Below are 24,277 nucleotides of genomic sequence, written 5' to 3'. Positions count from 1 at the left end.
TTTCCTCCAAACTTGAGATTTCTTGAGAAATGTCTTGCTGGTGTTCTGGGAAGTCTCATTCCTCAGAGCGAAAGCAGCTCTTTTACTTTTCCTCAGCCCTTTGTTTCTGGAGGCTATCTTGGGTCCTATTGCATTTGCAGCCAGTTGGGGATGATGTGCACATGTGGGGGCTTACGGAGAAAAGAGCCTAAGCTCATAGCTTTCCCTGAAGATTGGGAAGACACTGTGATTTAGGGAAAAACTGGGCATCCTTCTTAGCACCTTGAGTAGAACTCTGATAGGCTGACTGCCAGGGAGCTGGGGACAGAATGCCTTTCTGTTCTGATGGAGCGGACCTTCCCTCGTGACCCCCCGAGCTGGTTTTCCCAAACAGCGTCTGTGGGATAGAACACTGCTGTGACTCACTGGGGCTGGTGCCTCTACCGAAGAAAGATGGTCTTTGATCCCGAGTTCTGTCAGGAACGTTTTGGTCAGAGGTCTTCAAATCACAAAGATGACCTGCCAGAGCAGTTTCCTGTATAGCTGGATTCCATGTGTGTGCCTCATTCCAGAAAATTCTACTTTGTTTTCTCTATTCATTCCACAAGAAGTTACTAAAGCCATAGGATTCCTTCCATTTCCTGTTGAGGCCATTTTTGTAACCTTGGGCCCCTCAGAAGTGGAGCCTTTTCCTAACAGAGTAAACAGTTTTTGATCTCAATCTAAATACGTGTTATTTAATTTTATTCAACAAAGCATTTACGAAGTGTGCCTTGCTTGCTCGGATAGTGTTGTTGAGAGAGGTGATGGATAGGTTCCTGCCCCACAGAGGCTGAGACATCCATACAAATGACTGTCCTACAGGATTAAAAAAAGGCAAGTGACAAGGGGACAAGGATGGAAAGCCATGGAGCTAAGGTGTGGATTGTTTCAGGGATAACTAAGCTCTTGATTTTTTTTTTTTAAAGATTTTATTTATTCATTTGGCAGAGATCGCAAGTAGGCAGAGAGGCAGGCAGAGAGGAGGAAGCAGGCTCCCCGCCAAGCAGAGAGCCTGACACGGGGCTCGATCCCAGGACTCTGGGATTATGACCTGAGCTTAAGGCAGAGGCTTTAACCCACTGAGCCACCCAGGTGCCCCTAAGCTCTTGATATTTAGTGAGTACTCATATTTGACAAGCTCCGGGGCAAGAGCCTTAGATGTGTTATTTTATTTAATCCTGACAGCCACACTGGGAGAGTTACTGGCTTCATTTAATAGGTAGGGAAACTGAGGCACAGAGTGACTGACCAGTCTGAGTTCATGCAGACAGTCTGGCTCCAGGAGCCTCACTCCTAACAACTGTCTTCAGGCACCTGTATCGAGAAGAAGCGGTGTTGGAATGCTGACATTGGTAAGGAGTTGGAGAGTTGGTCTGGAAGTTCAGGGAGAAGACCCATCCCGAGCTGAGAGGACAGAGTAAACAAACGCCAAGAGGTGGATGTGTTGGTGTAGTTCGAACACAGGGCACGTGCGGGGGACCAGGAGGAGAGGAGACTAGAGGACGGGGCTGTGCCTTGAGAGCTGGCTCACAGAGCAATAGAGGGATAGAAAAGTGTCTTGAGTTTTCAGTTATGTGGGTGTTGTTTTTTAAAAAATTAGTTAGAGCTGTGCTTCAGAAGATCACTCCAGGGGTGCTGCAGGCTTAAGCAGGACCGGTGGCAAGAGCCAGACCTAGAAGGCGGGGTGGGCTCTGAGCTGACCATGCCAGAGGGTCGAAGAGCAGGACACCTGGGAAGAGAACCTATAGGAGGAGGGCTGGGAGGCTGGGCGTGCAGGGAACAGAGATGGGGATCCAAAGGGGAGGCACTGGCAGGGTCACAAAGCAATGAGGAGTCAGATCCTGGGCATGTCCAGCTGACCTTCTGTTTCCACAGAGTGGGGCAGAAATGCAGATCCTGGGGAAAGGCTGGATGAGAAGTGTCTGGCAGGGACTGGCATGGGACGAAAAGCTGATGTCCTTGGAGGGATGGACACTGCCAAGGGTGCATGATAAAGGCACCTGGGTCCAAGTTCTGCAGGGGAGAGCCATGTGTTTGTTGTGATAAGGCAAAGCAGTGATCAGAGCAAGAGGTGGACTGGGGAGGTGAAAGAAGAGAGAGGGTCAGGAACTTGACAGATTTAGACCCTTAGGGGAAGTTGGGCAGGTCACCAAGTTGGGTGACGGAAGTGGCTTTGGAAAGAGCTCTTTCAGTAGGATACTGGGGGCAGCAGGTCAACTCTAGCAGGGTGAGGAATGGTGTGGGTGAGGTCAGATATAGGGAACACAGAGCTTTGTTAAAGTGTAGAGGGGAAGGGAAGCATAGGGACACGATGGCAGCTCAAGAAGGGAGAGTGTTATATCCAAACTATGGAAAGAGCCTAGATATCCATCAACAGATGAATGGATAAAGAAGATGTGGTATATATACACACAGTGGAATACTATGCAGCCATCAAAAGAAATGAAATCTTGCCATTTCCAATGACATGGATGGAACTAGAGGGTATTATGCTGAGCAAAATAAGTCAATCAGGGAAAGACAATTATCATATGATCTCCCTGATATGAGGAAATTAAGAGGCAGGGCAGGGGTTTAAGGGGTAGGGAAGGAAAAATGAAACAAGATGGGATCGGGAGGGAAACAAACCATAAGAGACTCTTAATCTCATGAAACAAACTAAGGATTGTTGGGGGTTGGGGGGCAGGGATTGGGTGGCTGAGTTATGGACTTTGGGAAGGGTATATGCTATGGTGAGTGCTGTGAAATGTGTAAGCCTGACGATTCACAGACCTGTACCCCTAGGGCAAATAAAACATTATATGTTAATTTTTTAAAAGGCCGGGGCGGGGTGGGGTGGCGTTGTTAGGGATCAGGGTCCTTTTTCCAGGATGGAGAGATGTGAGCATGTTTGTAAGCCCAGGGCTAGGCGCCAACAGCAGAGGAGAAACTGGCCATTCACAGAGACTCTGAGAGGCAGGAAGTGTGTTGCTTGGGTGGGGTCTGGGAAGGGCTGCATGGACAGTATCAAGATTCATTTTCTACCATGCTCAGTAATGGTAACTGATGTGATGATGGGCCTGGGGCATTGCAAGTTCTCAAAGGAGCTTTTCAATCCCGAGTGAAAGAGCTGATTCTGCTCCGGAGAGTTTTGGGGTTATTTGACGTTTCTTCCAATTACATATAGCTTTGTTAAGTTATTGAGGACTGCCGTTTGGAAAACATGGCATTTTACTGACTTCTGAGACCTCGAAACATGGTTCCCCATCTTTAACACATTTAACGACTTGCAGAGTGGTGAGCTTGAAAGAACCTGAGATTTAGAATTGGACAGATTTTTCACTTACTAACAGAGTGACCTTGGCACAGTGTTTTTGTTCATCTCTTTGTTGGCTTAGTTTCTTTGTCTAAGAAATGGGATGATACACTTGTCTTTATGGGTTTGTTTATGGGTTTGAACAGAAGAAATAATGTATATAAATATTTAGCCCACAGTAGTTATAAATCCTAGCTTTCTTTTCTACTATTTGGTTATCCAAAAACACCCTGTTTCTTAAGGGGATGTGTGTGTATTCCTGAATAATAGGGAATTTTATAAGAAAAGGATGGAAAAGTAAGATTAGAGCTGGATTATGGGGGATTGTGATTGTCAGAGAGAAATGTTTAGATCTGTTTTACAGGCCACAGCCAGAGGCAGTGAAGACAAGAGCATGACCTAGTTCCTGTGCCTCAGGACCCGTGTCTCTCATGGGGCCAGACACATAGTAAGTCTTCAGGGAGCATTGTGGATTAAATTTGCCTTCATTAAGACATTTATTCTCCTTTGCACTGAAGGCCAAGATGAGGCTGGGCCTTCATTTGAAAGCTCTGAAGGTTGACATAGATGTGTGCTTCTGCCTTTCTCTTTTCTAGAAGTTCTTGCTAGGCCACGTGTGGACAGTGGGGGGCATGGTAAGCTATCTTTGGCTGGGCCCCTGTGGCTGTGATCCTCCATGTAGAGGCTTCCGTACGGGGCCCTGGGGCTTCATTTGATTCTTAAGGAGGAGGAAAGAGAAATGGGAAGTCCTTGAGAGAAGGATGGCATTCCTGTCACTGACCGTGGTGCTTCCTTTGGTCTAGTGTCACTTTGTTCAGCTTTTCTGCCTTCAGATCAGGTTTCCTTTGAATGAGGGGGAAAAAAAATCAACCAACTGGAAAAGTCTTTGAATGGAAACCATGACCATCTTCTCTGCTATCTTCTGAGACTGGAGGCTCTTTTTCAGGGCTTACAATCACCTTCATAATTTCATGTTCATCTCCTCACGGAGCAATGGCGTACTGAGCGCTCATGTTCCAGAAGCTGCTCTATAGAGGGCAGCTGAACTTAGGAGGGCTTTTGACAGGGGTCTAGGAACCAGTGCCCACAGAAGTCAAGGAAATCCATCCGGGTTCTACAACCCAGAGTCTCTCCGACACCCCCAACCCCCTCCCAGCTTCCGGACAAATCCCAGGTCCCTTCTATCCTAGATGTGGATGTCCAGGCACCCTTTAAGACCCACTATGCTCCTGGAAGTATTTTAAAAGAAGAAACAAGACGTTGAAAGTATCCACTTTAGATAAAAAACCAAAAGCAGCACTGGCCCACTTAATAAAGAAAGACATTATGATGGATTTATCCATCTTTTTAAAGAAAAGAACTCCAAAAGGTACACTTACCAGATGCTGGGACGTGGGAGAGCCTAAACGAGGATTCTTGTTTGAAAAAGTGTCCTCATGCACAGAAACCCCATGGGTTTGTAGGAGACTGTCCTTGTTCTTAGGAGATTCAGGCTGGACTCTTTAGGGATGACGTTCTAATCTCTTCAACTTACTTTCAGATGGTTCAGCAGAAGAAAAAAAATGTGTGTTTCTGTGTGTATGCATGTGTTTCGAGGGAGGAGGAAGGGAGAGAGGGAGGAGGGGAAGCAAATATGGTGAATGTTAATTTGTCTCTGTTAAGTGAATGGTCTACTGATGTTCATTGTGCTACTTCAGTTTTCCTGTTGGGTCAATATTTTTCAGAATAAAAATGGAAAATGCACATAGGAAAATTAGGAAAAATGAATAGTCAATAGAATCTATCATTTGTCTCTCAGTAAAGATCCTAAAGAAGTGTAACAAGGTCATAGTATATCACTAGGGTTGGCATCTGGGGGAGGTGATGATATAAAACACAAGGCCAGCCCAAGAAGCAGCTAGGGAGCACTCCGGCATGCCTGGAGTGGTGTGGTGGTCCCCTTCCCTGTCACCTGTGGGCCTCCTCAGGCCCTTTGACTCCCAAGGAACCTCCCAGTGGCTATGACAGAAACAGTAGTTCATGGTTACAGTCCAGATGCCCAGAAAGCAGACTGTTCCATTGTTGTCTTGGTGGTGATTCCAGCCCTGTCTCCCCAGATCCACCCTCCCCTTCTCATACTACTTGGACAGGAATCTGTACACCCCCAGCCTGGCAGTACAAGCTGGCTGTGTCTTCCCTCTGCCGACCCCCTGGATGTTTTCTTGGAACCTCCAATCCTTTGATTACACCCACATCGTGAGGCTCAACGTGACATTTCCAACAGGAGACTGCCTGACGTGGGTCCAGCCGCTTCACATGGTTTTTATATTTGTTCTGGAAAAAGCTTCAGATACCTTTGGTCAAAGCTCTTCCTGTTGGCTGCGTTGCTGGGGCCATTTCTCGCCCACACAATCCCGAAGGGGCTGCCATCTGTTGGCTCCTGCACGCCCACCCCACCGGGGACAGGTGACGGTGGCAGAGGGGTGCAGCCTGGAGCAGCGGGGACTTGGGGGGGTTTCGGCGGGCCTGAGCTTTCGGTCTCGTTTTGTGTTATTTGGATTCAGATCCTCAGAAACCAGAGAAGCCAGAGCCTTGCCAAAGGGCTTCATTCCACTTCTGCAAAAGTTTCTCTATTAAGTAGAAAAGAGAGTGCGCTTACAGACTCATGAATTCGTTACCTCTTCAGGAACTGGGAAGGAATTGCTAAAATTCGAAGTCCCCATTTCCTGACTTCTGTGTGAGGTGAGCCCTGTGTTCCCCTGCTTTAGGGCTTGTAGAAAGTTCCTACGTAGATTCCCTACCTTTGAGCAGCATCCTAGCTCCCCACTAAATACCCCGACCTGCTGGGGGCTCCCTGCTCAGGAGCCATCTGTGCCGAATAGCTGGGAACTCTCATTAGATGCAGAGGGGGTAACTCCAGGGGCGCGAAGGGAGGGGACCCACACGGGTTGGTACCCAGAGACCCTCACACCTCATTTCAAGTGAAAACGGCTGGCTGCCAGAAGAGGCACAGGGAGGCTGCCTAACTGCCTCAGGGACACATCTAATTTTAGCTCAGGGTGTGCTTGTCCTGAGTTGGGGCTGGCCCACCCATGGAAATTCCTCAGCTCTCTGGTCTTATGTGTGTGAGTGGTGTAATGCTCGAAGTTAGCAACGCTAACTTGGTTTTAAAGCAACAGTTTCTTTCTCTTTTTTCTAAGAAATTTCCAGACAACGACCTGTTCTCTCTGCTTTTGGAGTAGGTCAAAATTTCCTGAAGATTCCTTTCTCGTAATAGGGCAACATGGGGTGGAGGAAAAAGATGTTGCAAGAACTAGTCTTGGCGGGGCCTCCCTCTGTATCCACTGGGCAAGACAGTGACAGGGTCTCTGGGCCCAAGGAGACTTTGTGTCAGGCATCTGGCACAGTGGGTTACTGGGAGTTCATAGGTCAGCAAAAAAAAAAAAAAAAAAAATCACGCAAAAACAAAAAACAAAACCCTGGGGGACCAACTTGGTTCAGCTCCAGGGAGGGAAGGCCTGAAACCTACACAGTTTTAGTGGCCTCTTTAAGACAAAGGATATAAAGGTATCACATTTTTGCAAATTTTACAAAAACAGAAGACCATGCCAACACATGGCTCGGGCCTCTCGGAAGGGGGCTGTCCAAGTGAGGGCCCCAGATGCTTGGGCCCTGTTAACTCCACCGTGAATCCCAAGCTGTTCAGCTTGTTGCTGCTGCTGTTGATTTTCTAGCTAAGTAAGACCATTAAGACCCAATTTCATAAAACTTAAATACAGATAGAATCTTGAAATAAAATTGCAGTGTTTAAAATTAACACATCAGTCCATGTCAACGATGCACTGTATTTTCCTCACTTCACCATGGGCCTGTGTGTTGTGGACTGGTTTGTTTTGGACCATTTCCAATTTTCTGAGCCTCTCTGTCCGCATTTGTAAAAACACTTGCTTCCCATACAGGCCTTTAGTGAGACTTAAGCTGAGAACGATGGTTTGCAAGTGCTAGGTGAGGTAGATGTAGATACCCAGATAAATAATTATTACCCTAAGGACAAGACTAGAGAACACTTAGAACCCTTAGAATGTCACAGGAAGGACAATGGTTATTTAACAGGGAAGGTGACTGTCCAACTAGGACCCCTGTGGGGCAAGACGTGAGCTACAAAAGTAAGTGTTATCGAAGTATAGACCTTGTCATCTTTTCTAAAAGTAAGTGAACCCAAATTTCTCTACTTTAAGATTGATAAGAAGTTAACGCATCCAGACAGTGTTGTCTCAGCCCAGTGGCTCATGGTTCTTTTATCACTGCTTATGCAGGGGAGAGTGTTGTGTGTGCAAAATGGACGTATTTCATCCCAGCATTTGTTTTAAGCCACATTTTGGCGTATTTAAACAAACAGAACCCAGGTGGATTTCACTGCTTAATGGGACTCCGAGAAAGTTGACCTCTCTCGTTGGGACAGCTCCTTCCCTGGATGTGTTGGCTTTTATTAGGATAGTAACAGAGCAGGGTAGTGCCCCAAAGCAGCTTCTCCTAGCAGCTAAGTAAACATCTGCACACAGCTTTCCAGTCCACCGTGGAAACCGGTGGCAACTCTTACGTAATGTCTTTCAGACAGCATGTCAGAACCTTCCCTTTTATAACTCCAAGTGTGACTTTAGCAATCCTTTCCATCCTGGGTTCTCATACCAGCCTCGGGGAGGGCAGGGCCACAGCTACTCTTTGTCTCTGGGAGAGCCATGCCATTGGGTCCTCACTCCCATGCTGAGAGGCGGGCTTGTGATCCCACTTGCTGGGGATGTAGCCTGGGGCTCAAACCGGGAGGCCCTGTGACATGGGCTAGGCATCATGTCTTGTCTCTCTCACTCTGGCCCTAGTCTTTGGGCTCAGCCAGTGTTGCATGGTGCTTGGGCTCAGCTGAGCTATGCAGCCACGAGCTGGTGGGCAGAGGGGAGGAGGCAAGGCCAAGGAGACCATGGGGTAGCAACATCCTGCTTGGTGAACTGCATAGCTCAGGTGAATGAATGGTTCAGTGGATTTGGCCACACTCCCGAGATCTACTCCACGGATGACACTTTCCTTCAAGAGGATGTTTTTCTTTCCCTGGAGAAACATCAGCTCTATGCACCTTTTCCCTGGCTGTTGAGCAACACCTCCCTCTCCGCACCAGTCTCCTCGTGGAGCAGAGCTCAGCCACACCCGGGGAAGTGGAGCCTGTGGAAAGGGCAGGCAGATAGGAACTGGGAGAGCCGCAGAACCTGTTAGCAGCTTGAAGGAAAGAGCAGCCAACCTGTCTTAATGCTTCGTTCAGGTCAGAAGGAAGAACAATCCGTGCTTCCCACATCCAGTAGATGAAAATGAACGGAGATGAGAGTCTGGAGCCTAACATTCTGTTTCTGGCTTTCCAGTCCTTCCAGATGGATGAGCCACATCTAGGTGAACTCTGAGAACTTCTCAGCTTTCAGAGAGAGCATCCATTAAATACCAGTTGTATGCTAAGACCTTGTGCCAACCAAGAGAAGGGGAGAATAATGCGAGGGAAGGTCACACCTAGTACAGTTTTGTTTTGTGAATTGTGTGCCCTTGAAGGAACCCTCCCAGTCTGATGTCCTGGTAACTGGGTAAATTTCTTCTCTGTTCCTGGAATGTGCCAGAATCCGGCCTGACTCAAGGAAAGAGAAATGTTGGACTTGGTTTCAGATCTTGCTCTGGCTCCACACACTTCTCCTCAAGGGTGCGTGCCAAAGCCTGTGGGGAAGGGCGCATACGGAAAGATAGTTAAGCTGAGAAATCATCAGCCCAAAAGAACAATGGTCCGGGAGGCGGGAGTACGTGTGTTCTCTCCAGCTAGACAGGCTGAGCCGATGGCTTTTCCAGGAGGATACAGGGCCATCAGTGTCCCCTCCCCTTCCCCCAAATCTGTCCTCACCGGACGATCCCTATCTTGCTCCAACCTTCGTCATCATGGACCCGGATGAGAGAGACTTGGGTGTGCAGCCCAGTTCCCAATTAGGTGTTTTCACTGGGTTCAGGAAGATAATTTATTTGGATTGAATTGTTAAGGCAGATTGCTTTCACAGTATTCCAAGCAGAATGCTTTCTCACAGGAAATGTCAGACCAGGCAATTCTAGTCAAGTTTTCCACATCCTTAAGAAAAAAGAAAAGAAAGAGGAAAAAGAAAAAAAAAAAAAAGGATTGCTATTATATGTTGAAGGTCAACCGTTCGAGCACTGGAAGCTGCTAGGTATGAAACTGAGATTTGGTTAAATGTTGTGATAGTGCACGAGATGACTTCCCAACAGCCCGACCTTGAATGAGGCCTCGTGTTCTCTAGGCTTCACTTTAAAAATGCCTGTCGATTGGGCTGCCCAGGGATATAGAGTGCTTCCCTGGGGTTGGGACATGGATCCCACAGGGCCAAGCAGCTGCGAGGTGAGGACACCCAAGGTGCCCCTTCCCCTCCCCAGATTCAGTTTCCTCATCTGTCAAACTGAGGTTATGCCTGGTGACTCCCAAGCCTCTTCCCAGCCTAAATTGCCACCATTCCCTTTCTGAACCTTTATCTGGGGACACTTGCTGAACCACTGTAGGAAGCTGAAGAGAAATAGCAGGAAAGTGAAAAGAATCTTTTCTTCTGTGGAGAACTAAGACTTTTTAGAAAGGTTCTTTTTAAATCAGCTTGCCCTTAGGGATCTGCCTTGTCAAGGCTTACTCCTCCTGAAGTTAAGGAGAGCCTTTAAGCACGGGGCTATGGGACGTCCCCCTGAGGAAAAGAATGGGACACAGCTGCTCCTGCGAGGGTGCCTCCTAAGGACTTGCTACCTACTCCCCACCCATCGCATGTCCAGGAAGTTCCTGCGGTGGGGGGAAGGGCTGAAGCCTTTAATCACTCCATGTTCTGACCCTCCAAAGACAATTCTGGTGAAAGAGAAGCTGCGACTCAGGGCAGTTACAACTCAAAGCAATGCCAGTCTTCTTCAGCGCGAGCCAGCCCTGTGGCTTGTCTGTCCAATTCCTCTATGTCCCCTGACAATGGAGCAACTCTCTGCTTCGTTGCCATACAGCCCTGTTGTTCATTCCAAAAGGAGGGTCTGTTAGAGGCCAGGAAGTAGCAAGAGTTCTGAACCTGCACCGGGAAACCTGGCCCCGCTCGTCAGTTTCACTTGTCTTGGAGCACTGCCTCTAGTGTGTTTCCAGAAGAGTCCGAGTTTTGTGGGCTAGGACAGCCTCCTGGGCTCCTGCCTCCAACTGGGATGTTCCCTTCAGCGCTGGCATGTTCTGTCAGGTTGAAGTATATACATATCAAGTAAAGCAAAACCCTTCTTGTCTCTTGGAATTTGCTAAAGTTTTCATTTTTAAAGTGCACCTGAGTATTTTTTATCAAATGTTTTTGCTGCATCTATTGAGATTATCTTCCATTTGTCCCCTCTGCTGGTGTGAATTCCATTATCAGAGTCTCTAGTGTTAAAATATTCTTGCACCACTGCTCGGCCATGATTGTTTTCACACTCATGGCCGACGCATTTGCTTGTTATTTTATTTCATATTTTTGGACTTGTATTGATAAGTTCAGCTGTTTGGATCAAGGTGCCACAAAGTCTCGTAACCACCATAATCCTTACATCAGCGAACATGGAGCAATTCTGTTCAGGCGCTATTCTTAGCACTTGTTGGACTGACCTGTGTAATGCTCACCACAAGCTTTTGAGGTAGGACTGTTAGGAACCCCATTTTATAGAGGTTCGATATGGCCAAATTCTCCTGTTGCATTGTTCCCTTTTGTTGTTCTATGACAAGTAGGTTTACCACTAATAATGCTTTTTATTCCAAAGTCTATTTTTAATCTGATAATACAATATTAACTACATTGGGTAGGCCACAAGAGATCTCTTTTCTCCCATGTGGTATAGTTCATCTTTTGTGTCACATGCCTTATGAAACTTCATATTGCGAATTAAGAAAAATCAGTTTGGGTTTCTTGTCTTTTAACTGGGAAGTTGAATTTGTTTGCTTTTATTATTTACTGATGTACTTGAATTCGTCTGTATTCTGTACTTTTTTTTTTTTTTAAGATTTTATTTATTTGATAGAGAGAGACACCATGAGAGAGGGAACACAAGCAGGGGGAGTGGGAGAGGGAGAAGCAGGCTTCCCGCTGAGCAGGGAGCCCGACATGGGGCTCTATCCCAGGACCCTGGGACCCTGGGATCATGAGCTGAAGGCAGACGCTTAATGACTAAGCCATCCAGGCGCCCCTGTATTCTGTACTTTCATTTTGCCATATGCTTTTTCTTTATTTCCTCTTACCTCTTCTTTTCCTTCCTTTCTTTTTTTTTTTTTTTTTTTTAAATTAACCATTTTCAAGGGAGTGATTTGGTGTCATTTAAGCACATTCACAGGGTTGCATAACCACCACTGTGTACTTCCAAAGCATTTCCTTCTCTTCAGAGTAAAATCTCTTCCTACCAAGCAGTTTCTTCCCATTCCTCCCATCCCCTCATCCCTAGAAACCCACAAACTGCGGTGTTTCACATAAAAAGAAGCATGCCGTACGTGACCTTTGTCTCTGGCTTCTTTCCCTCCATGTCATGGTTTTGTGGTTCATCACATCTTCATCACAATGAAGCACATGTCAACGCTTCATTCCATTTTATGGTGGAATAATATCGCATTGCACGAATATACCGTGTTTTGTGTATCCTCTCATTCGCTGGTGGACACGTGAGTTGTTTTTACCTTTCGTCTCTCGGGAAGAGTGCTGCTATGAACTTGTGTCTCTGTGTTCACTTCTTTGGGGTACATACCCAGGAGTGGAATTGCAGGATGGTATGGTGATTCAATAGTCCACGTTTTTGAGGAACCGCCAAACTGTTTTCCACAGCAGCACTTTCTTGTGAATCGAGTGGGTGTTTATTTTTTCTTCTAGGGCTTTCTGATTTGGACATTATAGTTGATGCTTTGACTATTTTAGCAGTTACTCTTAAATTTTTTTTGATCATATTTGACTTAAAGTTTCAGTTTAATCAGTCTCTCTGCCCCCTCAAAAAATACAAGGATTTTAGAAAGCTTCAGCTGCTCATTTCCTGTTCCCACATTTCCTGTGTATAATCACCATCTAGTATTATCCCTGTGTTTTGAACTACCCCCTAATTAGTTGCTATTGTTATTTTTTCTATCATCAGCTCTCATTTAGGTTTATCTACATGCTTCCAGATTTCTTTTCTCGTCATTGCCTCAGTCCTGCTCTTTTCTCCTGGGTTCACTTTCCTTCTTGCTAAAGTAAGTCCGTGAGTGGTTTCTTCAGGGAAGGTCTGTGATGGTGATCTTTTTCAGTCTTTGTCTGAAAATGTCTTCATTTTGACCTTACCTTTACTAGTTTGAATACTAAAGATGTCTTTTGTTAAAGTAATTTTCGTGTATAGATACTCTGCCTTTCTGCTAAGATTTTTCTCCTTGTCATTAATGCTCTCTCATTAATGTGTCATTTCAAGATGACATGTCTAGGTGTGCATTGATTTCCACGTGTGCCGTTTGAAGCTTCTTAGGTTTCTGTGAGGGTTCATGTCTGCTGAGTTGTTGGCCATTATCTTTTCTATAGTCTCCTTTCTCACACCCTCTTTATTTTTCCTTCTGGAACTCCTTTTCGATAGGCACTGGAATGAAAGATTTCCCCTCCACATCTCTTCTTTGCTCTTTCACATATTTTCTCACTTGGGGCTGAGTTGCATTCCAGGTCATGTCATCTGATAGCTCCTAGTAATTTATTAGCTCTTTGTTGTATCCTAGCTCCTGTTAAAGCTTACCCCAAGTCTCCTCCCTCCCCCCACAATGTTAAAGCAGAGCTAACCTACAGAAAAGTTGGAAGAACAGAAAAATGAACGCCCGTGCCATCTTTATGTATGCTCAGCAGTTCTAGGATTTTGTCACACTTTGTTTTTTCATTCTTGCTTTTCTTCTCTCCTCCCCACATATAGTATAATATATATTTGTAACACACACACATTTTTAAAAGATTTTATTTATTTATTTGAGAGAGAGAGAAAGAGATCGGGGGGGGGGCAGAGGGAGAGGGACAAGCAGATGCCCCACTGAACAGGGAGCCCAAGGTGGGGCTCGATCCTAGGACCCTGGGATCATGACCTGAGCTGAAAGCAGACGCTTGGTCAACTGTCCGTCGTTATAAAGGGAACTTTGCCTTTTGCCATTAATGAGAAATTGGTAACTTTTAGACTACATGAATATTCTGTTCCTCAAGAATGTTTCAGCCGCTGGTTTTAACATCTATTAATAATCTTTTCCTGTATTAGGAGTTTATAAAATGATGATTATCTAATTTTTATCATTTTCTCATTCCTTTTACATTTATGATTCAATCGATGGTGTTCTACAGAGAACTTTCCCTGACCCATCCCTGTCCACTCCCCACCCCCAGCAGCAGGCTCATGGGGTTTAACATATGTTTCTTATGTTAGAATCACCCTCCTTCTATGTCCATGAGGTTTTTTTTTCAAATATCTATGACAGTATGTACTTTTCAAAACTGCCCATTCTTTTTTTCTTTAATAACATCTGTTTATTTTCTAATGATGTCCATTCATATTAAAAAAGTTTCCCTACTCTAATTACAGCCTCTCTTAGATTGTTGTTCCATTATCTCGAGTTCCTGGGAGTCCGTTTGGTTGTGTCACCTGGCTTTCACTTGTGGTGCATGATTTTCTCATATACTTACTAGCTCTTTGTTTTGAGCATATTTTCAGTGGCACTTCAAAAAATCTCTCTTTCTTTCTCCTGGGGAATCTTGTGCAACTTGCGTTGTCGAAGTGCTGCTCTGGATAATTTTACATTGCTTTAGTTGGGTATTCTGGGCTTTCCCTGTCTTGGGAAAATTTTGTGTCATAGTCTGGATTCTTGTGCCACATGAGTGGGGTCAGTTTGGACTCCATTCACACTGGGTTCTGAGTTGCCATCAAATAGAATATATAGTAAGTGGTCAATATCTTTATTCCTGTGGGACACCTTTCTTTCATACTCTGAAACTAATTCAGTCAAGTATCTAGTGCCAAACATTGAAGAAGGAGCATCTCCTTGTCTTTTTGTGTTAAGAGCTAGTGAACCATTTGGAGTGTGGGGCTATATAAGTAGGAAAGCATCTTCAAAACTCGTGTGGCCCAGACACACAGTGATGAGCTTGCCCAGGCTTCCCCCGAGGTATAGGTGAGGCACCTTGGGCCCACAGCCGGGAGCTGACTGGCCCAAGGGCATGCAGGGGTTGGGAGAAAAGGGACGAGAACTTAGGTCTCTGAATAGCCCTTCCCCCCGACCCCAGCCAAGATTCAGTTATCCGGGATTGAGTCCTGACCCCATGGAGCCCCAGATATCCACAGTGCCCTGGCCCTGGCTTCTTCCCTGGGACCACAAAAGGGAGTATGGGTGGGAACTGGTGACCTCAGACATGGCAGGCAAACTGGGTGTCTACGGCCCAGCTCCCGTGGATTTACTGGATGTCCACTATGACACATGTCTCTGCGTTATCTGCACCATCAAAAGTGTTTTGAATCCTTAATTTATCTTGTTGTCATTGTTTTCCATAATAGTTTTCACTCAAAGGCAAGAACATGCTTTTAAACTGACCTTTTAAACTTTGTAATGCTCAGGCCACAAAGGGGCACATGAAAGGAACAATAAGCACATTCCCTAAGTGTGAGCATAATTGAAGTCTCCTCTGGTGATGAGATCTATGGGAAACGGGCACAAGGCATCTGAGCTGGGCTTCTGCAGCTGAGTGGGCTCTGGGTGGAAGTCCCATGACCCGGGACAGGCCTCGCTGTACCCTATGTGGCAAGAACATCATCTCCACCCTCTCGCTGTGGCTCTCAGCCACCCACGTGCCCTGAGGCTTTGCCCTCAGGAGCCAAGAGGACCACTGGGAGGTTTGGATTTTGTCCCGTGGGCCACAGGAAGCCATGGAGGGTTCTGGTCAGGGGAAGGAAGCATAAAATAGAAGAAGGAATGTAATAGAGCCATTGGAACCAGCAGCCCGGGTTTGAGTTCTGGCTCTGGCCCTTCTAAGTTGTGGGACCTTGTGTGAGTCACCTAGCTTCTGTAAAGGTCACTCTGGTACTCAGCATCTGTTTATGGAGCACTGGCCGCGTGCTGGGCACGCAGGGTACCGAGGTGACCAAGAGAATCTATGATGCTTCGTCCCTCCTTGTGATTTCTCTCACCGTATGTAGAATCCCACGGCTGATGTCATGAATTCCCACCAACTTAGTGGCTCAAAGCAACATGAATGTATTCTCTCACTGTTCTGGATGATCAGGGTCTGAAGTCAGTTCCACTGGACTAAAGTCAAGGTGTCGGCAGGGTCATTCCCCCTGGGGACCCCAGGGGAGTATCTGAGCTTCTCGTGGCCACCCCACTCCTTGACTTGTGGTCCTTCCTCCAGCTTCAAAGTGCATCCCTCCAACCTCTACTCCCGGCACCACACACCTCTCCTCTTCCGTGTCCAGTCTCCCTGGGCTTCCCTTCTCAAGAACACTTGCAATTATATTGCTCCCCCTTGTAATCCAGGATACCCTCTTTCATCCTAAGATCCTTTCCTTAGTTCAATCTACAGAGTCCTTTCTGCCATATACGGTACCATTCATAGGATAACTTTGGAGGCCATCATTCAGCCAACCGTACCACGTCAAACTGCAATTTATGTCTGTTCATTTTGTATGCCTGGGTCTCCCTTGGGCAGGGAGGTGGGCCTGCCAGATTACAGCCACGTGTTTGCTGGATGAGTGGGGGAGGAAATGAATGAATGCACGTGTGGAGGTGAGATGGAAGTGGCATACCTGTAGAGGATGAGTACGAGTTTGCTGAAGGACATTCTACCCCAGTTGAAGGACGTAGGAAGAGGTATAGAGGCTGAGGTTGGGGAGCTCAGCATGCAGGGAATGTGCATGCAGCTTGAGGGTGCAGAGAGAGTGGGGGCTGGGGCAGTAGGTGGCCAGCTCAGGGGAAGCCCATAGGGTACCGTAATGGGCCTGGATTTTCTTTTACTTTGCTTATTTATTTTTTTATTTTTAAGTAATCTCTACACCCAACATGGGGCTGGAACGCACAACTCTGAGATCAAGAGTTGCATGCCGCACTGACTAAGCCAGCCAGGTGCCCCATCCTGGATTTTATTTTTCAAGGAAGCCATGTATATGGTGGTTGCTGCCTTTGTCTCTGGGGTCATTGCCTGGCTTCAGATTCCTGTGCCGCCACTCACTTACTATGTCCTGGGAGCAATCCTGGATCTCCGTGAGGCTCAGCACAACAGCTCCTTCCTAAGTCTGCCCCAAGAAGCAGGCGGCTTTTGCTGCCTACAAGGCACTCAGCACAGTGTCTGGAGCAGCCAAAGGAGTCAGCGAGTATTTGCTGTTTTTACTGCTGTCGTTTTTATAAATATTATTGTTGGGGGGTGGTGATGATGGCAAACCCTTGAAGAACTTCAGCCAGGTTGTGACACAGTCAGTTTTGTTTTTTAGAAAGATGGTTTTGACAGCCCTGTGAAGACGTGGGGAGCCGGCATGGGGTGGGGCATCACACTGGGGTCGGGAAACCAGCGAGGAGGCTATTCCAGTGATCTGGGTGAGAGACCCAGAGGCAGAGAGCAGAGACAGGTGCAAGAGAGATGCTCTTTCCTTGGGGATGTTCCAGAGATGCCTTTGCTCCTGCTGTTCCCTGCGTGGATGTTTCAAAGCAGATGTTAGAGGCCCTTAGCACCGTGCTTCAATACTCACTTTTCAGAAACAGGGAGGCATCTGGCCTTCGTCTCCAGATGGAAGAGTGACAAAAGGGACAGATAGAAGTGGGTCTCAGGTCCTCAGCCTTTAGAGGCAGAGCCAGGGGCGGTGGGAGAGGTACGGGGACAGAAACTTCTGGTGAAGGTATAGCTTCTCATTGCCGTGGCTGTGACCCAGCATCTGTACTGCCTCCTCCTTCACCTCCTTCTCATGCACCCCCCAGGCCTTAGATCTGCTTTCCAGCGTGTTCTTTCACCAGTCCCCAAGAGAACGCCTGTCTAACCCTGGTAGCATAGAGACGTAGGAATTTTGTGATTTTGAGTTGAAGAACATGGGCTTGACCCCGGTGAGGGGGTGATTAGGCCTGCCTGGGAGGGTAGGGGAAGGTGCTCTGTGGTTCCAGCACTCTGGGCCAGAGCAAGAAACTTGGAGTCCGAAGCAGTATGTGTGCCCAGATCTGGTACCGTGCGTCCTCCGTGATCCTCCACTCACACCCCTTCATACATCTTCAGGAGGAAGCCAATTCAATAGAACGTAGCACAGCAAGATTACGATTGTTACTTCAATCATATCTTACCCTGCAATGATGTTGGAGGAAAATATATTTCAATGCCATGTTCAAAAGGGCTGTCATTTTTTAACATAGTAAATGGGTTTTCAGAGAGTGATGTAATATTGTTATTCTTAATGCATTCTTAAAAAAAAAAAAAAAGATTTTCCAGATTGATGCATGGTGGAGGGGAAAAATATATCTAAAGAGAGCTGAAATACAGGTGGGCCCTGTTGGGAAAGCTCCACATGTACATACCTGAACTTACTAATCAGACTCCCAGGACAGATTTTTGATGCATTTTAGAGGTTTCTTAGACATGGCTGCTGATGGCTTTATAAGAAAACTGGGAGAAGAGAAACAAATGAAAAAGAAAACAGAGACATGCTGAAAAAAAATCTGCATAGTGATGACAAGCACTTGATTTGCACACGCATGTACCTGTGTGCGTGCGTGTGTGCGTGTATGTTTTCTAGCTGTCTCACAGTGACATCAGCAAGATACATTTGCATTTGGTTCTTGGCAAGCATCAGACTATGGGGTTTTCTGCATTGACTGGTGTGCATCTGTGTGTGTGTCTGTGAGAACACAGAATTGCAAGGCACCTTGCAATTTGGCCATTTGGTCCCATCCGGTGAAGGCACCCTTGGCGCAGAGAGGGAGAGTGACTATGTGAGGCAGGCCTGAATGGCAGGGGGCGCTGGAGAGAACCATCCCCTGAACCCCCATCCACTGCTCCCCGCATTCTTCTCTGCTGCTTGTATCTCGGTGTCGTTTTCCTCTGGTACATTGACATTTTCTTTTGTTCTAGGAAAAATCAGTTGCCAGCGTCCAACAAGGCTGATGGCGAACTGAGTGTCCTCCAACTTGGTAGGTGTTGCCGCTGTCTCTCTGTTCTGCCTGGCAGGGTCCTCAGGGCTCTGTTTGCTCCGTCTGGAAGGTGGTGGGGGTCTGGGGGCGCCTTTCCTCCCACCTGCCCTTAGGAAGGAGAGGCTAGCCCAGGGAGTAGACAAGACTTCTCTCTTCGTGGTGGCTCTTGTCTTCTGCCTTCCGTCTTCCTGTCTTCGAGAAATTTTATAACACATCTGGGCATTTCTGGACCCACACTGGTTGGGGGTGGGGGTTGGGGGAGTGCAGAGGACCCTCTTGTGCATTTAGAGACTCTTTTAGGGCTATTCTGAACCTACAAAGGTCTCCAGAGACAGCTCTGCCTGGGGTAGATCATCCTTGTAAAAAACCTGATCAATGTATCATGGAGGCACAAGATAGCATGAAGTGTGTAAGTGTACACTCTAAGTGCTCAGCTCCATGCAGTCTCACACACGTGTACGTCCATGTCAGCGCTCTCCCTCATCAAGACAGAGAACATGTTCTTCTGGAACTCTTTAGTTTTGAAGCCGTCTTTTGTCTCCCCTCTCTGTGATTCTCTCGGCCCCGAAGACCGCTGTGTTTGCGGGGCTTGGCAAAGCAGTAGTAGAACAGATGACGGTGATGCAGCGCCCAGACTTGAAAGGATGAGGCCTGAGTGCCGTGGACATTTGCTCTTCTTCCGGAAGTCAGCAATCTACCTGCCAGGCCGTTCAGACACTTTTCCTCTCCTTTTAAGCACCCCTTTTAAGTGGAAGGAAAAAGAGCCACGTGATCTTTAGAAGTTACTCATGTGAGACGTGCAGCCCAACAGTTTGCTTTGATGGAGTTGAAAGGCTGGGGCCTCTGTCTGAATGAGGCAGGGGTTGGTTTGTTCTGCTCAGCTCACTTCAGAGGGAACAGTTCCATAGAGCTGCAATGGTGGCCGGTCAGGATGGCCTGGCCGGCTCAGAAAGGGACAGTCCCACACACGGCAACACAGAAGTCCAGAGCCAGCACGCACCGGCCTCTGAAACCTTTCTGTAAAGCACTGTACTTCGAGATTTTCCAGTGAGAGCCACTCCTGTCTGGACAGAAAACGAAGCACTTCCTGGCCTTCAGAACCCAGAGGGCTTCTGTTGGAAGGAAGGCTTTTAGCAATTCTCTCAGAACCCACTTGTTTGAAGTGTGTGTTTTCCAGAGGGAGGCAGCCGCTTGGCTAGTGACTCAGCTAATGATTTAGAAAAGGGGAAGGAAATAAAAGGTAGAAGATCACAGAAACCAGTCATCAAGAGAAAGGGAAGGAGAAGCTTTGGGGTAAGGCAGAGACAGAGAATAAAATTTGGTTAGAGGACCAGCATTTTCTTCCCTACCCCAATTCATTTTCCTTTGGTTCAGCTCAGCAAACTTTCATTAGCAATTACTTGCCGGGGCATAGATGAGGCTGTTGAAAGTATATCAAGGTGAAGTAAAAGAGGCCTTGCTTTTTTGAAGGGCTGGGCTGGGTGGGACAGAGGAAGGGAGGTGTCTGCTGATACAACACATAAATTTAGAGGATGGTTCTCAGTGCATCACTGCTTCAAGAGATGCAGTTCTGTGGTGGGTTCCAGAAGTTTCCATAGGGAAGAGGTATTTAGCCTGGGCTCTGAAGGTTGAGGAGGTCTTGCCGAGTAGAGATGGGCAACAAGCCTTGTGGGGGCAAGGCATGGAGTGTGAGAAAGAGTGATTCGCTTGAGGTGACTAGCCCATAGGGGAAGGTGTGGGGTTAGGGGGAGCCGAGGCTGGGAACGAAGGTGTGGCAGGGCCAGGATGACCTTGAGTGCTGCGCTAACAAGCTTGACTGTAAATCATTAGTCCGTAAAGAGCCCTTGAAGATTCTGTGCTGGTGAGTCATGTGTGCAGTTCTGTGGGTTTAGGGCTCCCTCTAGGTATGTGTGGAGGACAGATTGTAGAGGTAAGGGCCTAGATGTTGGAAGACCAGTAAGGGGGCTCTTGGACTAATCTAGAAGAGTGTGATTGGTTCCCTGTTCTGTCTGGCAAAATCCTCTGGGTGTTTCAAGACCCTGCTCCAACAGTTAGCTCTGATGGAAAGCGTCTGTGACCCTCTAAGGCAGAACTATTTGCCTCTCCTCCTCTGCTCTTAAACCCCCCCACAATCTCTGTTTTAGTACTCACGTTATACTATTTGCTTGGGGCTCTGTGTCTCCCTCTAGGCAGTGAGCTCCTTGAAAGCAAGGGTGGTGTTTTACACATCTTTGGACCTCCACTCTCCCACTGTCCCAAACAACCCTGGGCCCATCATGGACGCCCAATGAAGTGCTCAGTGAACAGCCAGAAAAAGAATGACATATTCCTGGAATAGTGGTGGGAGTGAGGGTGGGCAAGGTGTGAGACAACCTAGGGGTAGAATGATCTGGAGGCTGGATCCCCGTGGTGTGTGAGACGGGGCAGAGGTCTCAGCTTGGGTCCCTGGAGGAGGGCTGGGGACATTCTGAGAATCTTTTATTGGAACTGAAGACTGGAGGAGTGCTCTGCTGAGATTCCTGAGTCTGGGGTGTTGAGGGCACTTCCAGGGAAGATATCTGCAGTCAGTGGGAAGGATGTGTATAGCCCTCTATTATGTTTTACTATATGTTTTCCTCCAAAGGGTGAATAAAATGGTATGGGAGACAAGCTCCCTTGCCTTTTTTTCAACCAGACACTTATACCAGGGCCTTAAAAATAGCATCCTCAAACCACCGGCATTTGCAGATGGTTTTGTCTGCTTGGCCAACATGTCATTCTGGAGTGCTTTGTTTTTCCTTCGCATGGCGGTCCCACCACATCTGGGCCCAAGGCCTGCTATGTGGTCCCGAACCAGATCCCTGCACAGGGGCCAACTTCCTCCTGGCAGCAGTCAAGGATGGCTGCTTCCTCTTGGGGGGGGCTCCACCCGGTCTGCGTCCCCGGGGCCCCCAGCTTTCATTCTTAGATTGACTTCATGGAGCCCCGAGCAGAGCACGTTTTGGCCCCGGTTCCCTCCCTGACAAGCTCAGACTAAACAGAAGCCTCCAAATAGGCTTAAATACTGCCCCTTGGGTTCCTCCAGGAAACAGTCTGGACTGGGGCATTGCAGAGAGCCCTCATGGCCTGGTAGAGTCACTCCGGTTACTCTTCCCTTCTGTTCTGGGCCTCAGCTGCCCCCAGGGTTGAATTCATCACACATCTCTGTTCCTCCAGGGAACATGCTCAGTATCGATCTTTACAAAGCCTGCCCATCGGCCTCCTTCTCTTCACCTCCCTTCTTGCTCCCTTCCCTTCTCCACCTTCCTCTTCCTCTTTCTCCTCATCCCCCCTCCTCTTGCCTCTCTTTCATTTCCCTGTAGCCCCACCCTCACACTCCCATGACCTTCCTCTCCTCAAGCCACCATTCCCGAGCATTTAGTCGGTGTGTTTGCTTGTGTGTGTTCTTGCAAAATGTGCCGTGGGTTTTGTGTGTATGTATTTGCCATGGCTGTCAATCGTGTTGCCTTCTGCTATGTCATCTGCCTTCTTGCTTTCTCTGCCCAGCACCGTGTTTTTAAGACCCATGCACGTTGCTGAGGGAACGTCTATCGGGTTGTTTCTTCAGGGTACTTTTATAAGGTCACGGTCACAGGGTGACTTTTTCAGAGGTCCTAACTAAGATTTCCATTTAAATTCAGATTCTCGTTTCAATTCCAGACTTACTTTTACATTTTGTTCAGCCGAAAGGTGGAATGGTTTTCTTTTCAGTGGGCTGGTACTCTGGGGGTTGGCCTCATCCTGTGCCTGGTCCTCCCCCGGGGGAAAAAAGGAGACTGTAGAATAGGATATAAGGAATGTGTCCTAGGGACACGTTGGCTTTTGGATAGCATCTCCAGAAGGTGTGAGGCAGGGACAATACCATGTCCCCGATGTACAGAATTATGGGAGGCAATGTTGATTTCTATGCAGTGTAGCGTACTTTTCAAATAATCGTTTCCTCTTGGGAAAATGGGGAAAAAACAGATTCAACAGGCTCTCTGGAGACTCGTCTGCTTGGCTTTGCCAGAGTAATTACCTCGGATTGTTTTCACTTGGGTCCTTCCTGAGTGTTCTGATAAATGCTGCGGCCGTGGGTACAGTGTGGGGAGGGAGGCTCAGCCAGCTGGGAAGGCACAGGCTGGGGCTGCCAACACCGTGCTGTGACCCTCTCCGGGCCCCCATTGCTCCAGCTTTAGAAAGACTGTATGTGGCATTTGACTCAGTGTCCCTTCTGGCTGGAGGTCCAGGGAGGTCCGGCTGGCAGAATGGCAGAACGATTAGACATTGGCCTGGGTTTGATCCTGTCTCTGCCACTTTTCCGTCTGTGTGATGTCAGGCCGGTCCTTTTACTTCTCTGAGCTCAGTTCTCATCTGTAGATGGGGCTGTTACAGGACTTAGATGCTCAAACATGAGTGGTTGGTAAGTGAAAGCCACGACAGTGATAATCTGTTACTATTATTTTATCAGGAATGGTGGCATTTTCTTTCCTAATCCCTCCCTCTTCATGTTGGCCTGGGGTATCGGTTTGTGCAGAATGCCCACGTTTTGTAAGAAAGCTGTCTGACTGAGGTTCTCCTGGGCCTGATTCCATGGCCTCAGCCCTAGGCTCTTGTTTCACTGCATGTCCACAGGCAGAACTTTCTAGCGGAATCCTTGTGCTGTGGATCAGCACCAGGCTGTGACAAGGAGCAAATGCCCTCACTCTGCCTTTTTTCCCTCTGGTGAAAACCTGGAAGCCCCAAAGGGGAGAGGCAGGTGGATGATAGGGAAGCCCTCCTTTCATTCAAATGCATCCATGTCCTTGGTGTTAAATGATTCTTTTTTTTTTTCTTTTAAGATTTTATTTATTTATTTATTTAGAGAGCTGGGGGAGACAGAGGGGGAGCAAGCAGACTCCTGCTGAGTGTGGAGCCTGATGTGGGGCTTGAGCCCATGACCTCAAAATCATGACCTGAGCTGAAACCAAGAGTCAGACACTTAGCCGACTGAGCTGCCCAGGCACCCCAAATGATTTCTTACTCTGTTCTCCATGGGTCATAACAAGGGGTTCACATGATCCTTCTTTCAGAGGATGTGGAGGATGAATTGATAAAGGAAGAAGTCATCCTGCCTCCAGTCCCATCGATGCTCAAGCTGCAAATAGTGTCAAAGCCAGTCGACCTCTCAGTGGCCAAGGTAGGCGTCCTCTTAAAAGTGTGTACTGATACATCTTGATTTGAGTTGGTGTGAATTGGTGCAGTGTGAATTGATGCTGTCTTGGTGTGAATTGGTATGGGTGAGATGGCTTCGATCCCTCTAGTCCCATCGATCTTGCATCTCAGTCATGGTTAAAGTGGAAATTCGGGTGTGGTAGAGAAGAGCCTGAGCTGAGAGTCAGGGGGCTCCTGGTCTTCTCCCGGAAGGGGTGAGGGTACAGTCTCCTCCCATTCAGACATTGCAGGGTCTTGTTCTTCTTTGGGCCCAGAGCTGCTTCCGTACACACGCAACGGGTGCTTCCAGAGCTGCAATAGCAGCAGAGAACCGACCTCATTAAACCAGCTCTTTAACACTCATCTCCCAAGCTGGGCTAAGGCTGGACTGCAGTAAGGGAGGACAGACAGGTGGGTGTTAATAATTCCTCAGCACTGTTGGGTTCACACCACTGGCCTCCTGGAGGGACTTGAGGTCATAGGACTTAGGGAGCAGGTTCCTGGCCTTGTCAACCTCCTCTGCAGGGATGCCCTGGATTCCTTACCATATCAGCTGCCAGATGACCTCACCCCTCCCCTTGGCCAGCAGTTGC

General features: G+C 47.6%; 1 protein-coding gene across 3 annotated transcripts in view; it reads left to right on the top strand.

Annotated features, from left to right (window-relative positions):
• MINDY4 (MINDY lysine 48 deubiquitinase 4) overlaps positions 1–24,277 on the top strand; it is a 102,702-nt gene that overhangs the window by 27,620 nt on the left and 50,805 nt on the right. For all 3 annotated transcript variants that reach the window (XM_082692480.1, XM_082692479.1, XM_082692478.1), the window contains exons 6-7: positions 18,436–18,494; positions 23,564–23,670. In XM_082692480.1, coding sequence (XP_082548606.1) covers positions 18,436–18,494; positions 23,564–23,670 — 166 coding nt within the window. The remainder of the gene's footprint in view (positions 1–18,435; positions 18,495–23,563; positions 23,671–24,277) is intronic.

This window comes from Mustela nivalis (assembly GCF_964662115.1).
Source record: "Mustela nivalis genome assembly, chromosome: 12".
Lineage (NCBI taxonomy): Eukaryota > Metazoa > Chordata > Mammalia > Carnivora > Mustelidae > Mustela > Mustela nivalis.
This window is presented reverse-complemented; position numbering and strand designations above follow the sequence as displayed.